Source organism: Crocuta crocuta, unplaced genomic scaffold, assembly GCF_008692635.1.
Source record: "Crocuta crocuta isolate KB4526 unplaced genomic scaffold, BGI_CrCroc_1.0 scaffold729, whole genome shotgun sequence".
NCBI lineage: Eukaryota > Metazoa > Chordata > Mammalia > Carnivora > Hyaenidae > Crocuta > Crocuta crocuta.
The window spans coordinates 340,625-344,612 of record NW_027528876.1 but is presented as its reverse complement, the minus strand read 5'-3'; the positions used below and the strand labels follow the sequence as shown (position 1 = coordinate 344,612).

The following is a 3,988-nucleotide window of genomic DNA, read 5'->3' as shown; positions in this document are numbered from 1 at the left end:
CCCCCCCCGTCACCTCCCTGGCCCTGCCCCTCCCTCCCTTCCGTGGCCCCGCCCCTCACCTCCGCGTGCCCGCCAGGAGTTAGGGTCTTCCCGCAGCGCTCACAGCGCAGGCACGGGCGGTGCCAGTCCTTGCCCAGAGAGGTCACCTTCTCGGCTGGGAGGGGAGACAGACGGTGATGCTGGGGACCCTCTTCGGAGACCCCCCCAGATGCTATGCCGGGCGCACGCACTCACCAAAGTAGACCCTCTTGTTGCAGCGAGGACACATGTTGGGCTCCCCCGTGAACGTGGTGACGCTGCAAGCTGCGGGGAAGAGGAGTCAGGGCAGGGCCAGGCCTGGCCGCCGGGACACCCCTCCGCCCGGACATGGAGCCCAGCTCACCTTTGCTGGGCCCCTTGGGGGGGCCGCTCGCCTTGCGCTCCTCAGCCCGGACCACGGGGACCTCGATGGGGCCGGTGACCTGAGGACCCTCGGCGGACGGCTTCTCATAGACGTAGGAGCCCGCACCTCCAATATTCACGCCTGTGGAGTGGCACACGCTAGGGCGAGCGGCCTCGCCCACCCCAGCCCTCACACCCCACTGAACTTCTCTCCACAGCCCACTCTGTAGGGTCTGGACCCCCACACCCAGAGGGTGCCGGCCGGCTGGGGCAGACTTCTGGGAGGGGTGTGGAGGATGCTAGAATCACAGGAGGGAAGAGACAGACGGTTGGGGGAGGGTCCAGAATGGGTGAGGGGAGAAGGGGGCTGGAGGAGAAGGGGGCTAGGGGACCCCGGGGCCCCTGGCGTCTTCTGGACCCAAGTCTGTCTGTGCTGGGTCCCCGAGGCACACTGGCCACCCCTTCCAGGGCCAGAGCGGTTCCCAGGCTGAGGAGGGGACCCAAGCCCACCTTTGGGTCCAAACAACGTGGCGTAGCAGGGCTTGTGGCAGAATGGTCTCCCGTCGTGCTAGGCAGAGGGGCAAGGCGTGAGGGCTGGCACCCGGCCCGCAGCCCCAGGCCTGCCCCCCCCCGCCCCCGCCGGCCCCGGGGGAAGGGGGCTCACCTCAGCATGGCCCCCAGGGGTCAGGGTCTTGCTGCAGCGCTCACACTTGAGACAGAACTTGTGCCAGTCCTTGCCCAGAGAGCTCACCTTCTCAGCTGGGGGAGGACGGGAGGTCAGGGCAGGTGCCCAGGGCCCTGCCGTAGGCAGGCTCCTCAGCCCTCCCTCCAGCCCCACACAGCAACCTCTGAGCCACAACTGCCTTCTGCCCCTCGGGGGCCCTGCTGTCCTGCTGGGTCCCTCCCAGTCACCCTCACACCCCGGGGAACCCTCTCGAAGACACACCTGCCCCTCCCTCAAACACTGGCCTCACACGCACACACCTTCCCCTCCCTCCCAGAATCCTGAACTCTCCCAACTGGGCCCTGAAGGGGTCGGCAGAGCACCCTGCCGAGGGGACAGCCCCAGCCTCCAGACCCTGTGTGCGGGTGGGGGGGGGCACTGCCATCCCCCCCAGTGGGACAGAGCCTACCTGTCTACACTTGGTTTCTCCACGAGAAGCCCTGAGAACCCCCACATCACTGCCTCCAGCTGCTGCGTCCACACTCAAGCCCCAGCCCCAGCCCACCCCCTGCCCGCTGGGCCACCTCCTAAAGGACGGAAGTGGGGGGGGGCTCCCCAGGAGAGCAGGGCAGGAAAAGGGCGGTGGAGTAGAGGGCAGGAAGAAAGGCTGGAGCCAAGCCGGAATTCCGAAGGGAAGGGGTCTGAGCAGAAGCGTCGGGGGGGAGGAGGTCAGGCTGACCGGGCCCTGCGCACGGCAGAGCCCCAGGAGGAGGCCAAGGACCAGCGGGTCATTTGTCCCCTAGCAGAGCGGTTGCTGCGCAGGCCAGGCTTCCCCCAGGGCCTGGCGGGGCCACTCCCCACCCCCAGAGGCCCAGGTTCGGGGTCCTGGGTGCTGGCTCCCCGTAGCGCTGGCAGGACCTGCTGGACCAGTGCCAGCCGCCAGGCCCCCGCCCGTGCCCACCCCTTCCTGGGGGCAGCTGGGGCTTAGAGCCCTACGNACCCGCCGCGTGTGCACGCTGGGCAGTAGGGTGCCACGCAGCCCAGCACCCTCTCCCAGTGCTCCCGCGGGCCAGGGCTGCCCCGGCCAGCGCTAGCATGTGGCTGTGCGGGGACAGGGGAATGACCCTCAGGCTCCACTGTGCGGGGGGATGGCCACACGTCACCAGCCCCATTGGGAAGACAGAATTGGTGGGGTCTCTTGGCGTGGAAGGGAGGCAGCTCCCCACCGGCTACACCATTGTTAGGGACACAAAGGCAAAGCGCTGTGAGGTCACTCTGGGGTGTCCTGGCCCAGGTTCCACTCTGCTCAAGGGTGTGGGCTGCTGGCGCGGGAGCAGGATGGGGTGCCCGACTGGGGGATGGGCAGGATCCCAGCTCCAAGCCCCCGCCCGCCCCCACCAGCGCCTCCGCCCAGGACAGGAGCCGGCCTCTGAGCTGCCTTTGTTTTCTGCTGGGAGCCAGCGAGCGCCCAGGCAGGCAGAGGCACTTTCCCGGCTGTCCACACAACCGTCCCGCCCAGCCCTGGAGAGCCCTAGGCTGGCCTGGTGGGGGGCCAAGTAGTGGGCAGTGGGGCTGGCCGTCCCCCACTGTGAGCCTTACAGGGCTGAGCGCCCTCTGGGATGGGGCCGGAGGACAGGGCAGCTACTGGGGAGCCAGCCGGAAGCCCCTCGGCTCCCGGCCAGGCCAGAAGCTCTCCAGGCCAAATCCGGTCCCTCCCCTGCGGGAACAGCAAACAACCAGCCACCTCCTCCCTCTTGTCGGCAGGGAAGCCAAGCGGCTTCCTTCACCTTGGCCTGTCCCCAGCCCAGACCCTGGCCACCGTCCCCACACGACCAGGGAAGGGCCCCCTTGTCCTGGAGGGCCCCCTCCAGGAGGGTGTTGGTGGGAGGATCGGGGGGTAGGGACTTTGCCACCCTGGCAAAGTCAGGAGAGGATCAGCCAAGAGAAGAGAGTGGCCGAGCACGCCGGACAGCAGGGCGGGAGCGCCGGGGGTGCCGCATCCCGGGGGCCGTCCTGGCAGACCTGCCACACTCCTGACCCGCCTGCCCTGACCTTGAGGGGCAGGGGGCACTTGGCCATCTGGGCCCCAGTGCCCTCGCTTGTGGGGGCCCGCATGTCATCCCACCTCACCCGCAGCAAAGTCCTGAGGGAACTCGCGCCAAGGGAGGGAGCACGTTGGGACACGCAGGAGTTGGGAGGCCAAGGTCGCCCCCGCGGGGACCGAGTCCAGACAGAGTCCGTATCTGACCCCGGCCCGGTGTGGGCAGAGGTCGAGGTGCAGGTTGCGGGGTGGTCACTGCTGGGGGCCAGCCACGTGTCCACGGGAAGGTCCGTGAGAGGCAGGAGCGCACGGGAGGCTCCCAGAGAGTGCGCCCTGCCGACCCCGACCCCACCCCGCTCCGCGCCTGTGAACCCCGTACGCCCCCCCACAACCCGGCCTCATCCTGGGAGGACCACGCACTCCCGCTGGGCCCCACCGGCCACTGCGGGGTTCGGGCGTGGCTGCCCCCACCTCGTCCAGCTCCACCCTCCGGCCGCACCCGCGTGGNGGCACCGGATCCCAGGCGGGGCGCGGCCACCTGGCCCGGGCCTGGTCCTGCCCCGCCCGCCCCCGCGTGACACCGTCGATGCTGCTGAAGGCTCAGTGGGTGGAGGGCAGGGCGCCCGGCACTTCCAAAAACAGAGGGAGAGAAACTGCTGGAAGCAGGAGGGGGAGGGCGCCCGGCCGCGGCGGGCAGGCGGGAAGGCGCTCTGCCCCCAGGCGGGTGGACAGGGGAGGGGAAGGGGATGACCCCGGCCGCTCTCTGTGTTACTGCCTTCCGCCTGCATCCCTCCCCTGGACTCACTAGCTCCGGGCCCAGGGCCTCTGACCTCCAGCCTCCTGGCCTCAAAGCAGGAGTGCTAGGGATCCCCCCAAGGCCTCCCCTCCAGGGCCCCACAGAG

At 69.5% G+C, this 3,988-nt stretch overlaps 1 protein-coding gene across 1 annotated transcript in view; it reads right to left on the bottom strand.

Moving 5' to 3' along the window:
* CRIP2 (cysteine rich protein 2) overlaps nucleotides 1-469 on the bottom strand; it is a 1,693-nt gene extending 1,224 nt beyond the window's left edge. The window contains exons 1-3 of the mRNA XM_077756758.1: nucleotides 383-469; nucleotides 235-303; nucleotides 60-154 (exon numbers count right to left, since the gene is read on the bottom strand). Coding sequence (XP_077612884.1) covers nucleotides 60-154; nucleotides 235-268 — 129 coding nt within the window. The 5' untranslated portion in view covers nucleotides 269-303; nucleotides 383-469. The remainder of the gene's footprint in view (nucleotides 1-59; nucleotides 155-234; nucleotides 304-382) is intronic.
* Between the last annotated feature and the right edge of the window lie 3,519 nt (nucleotides 470-3,988).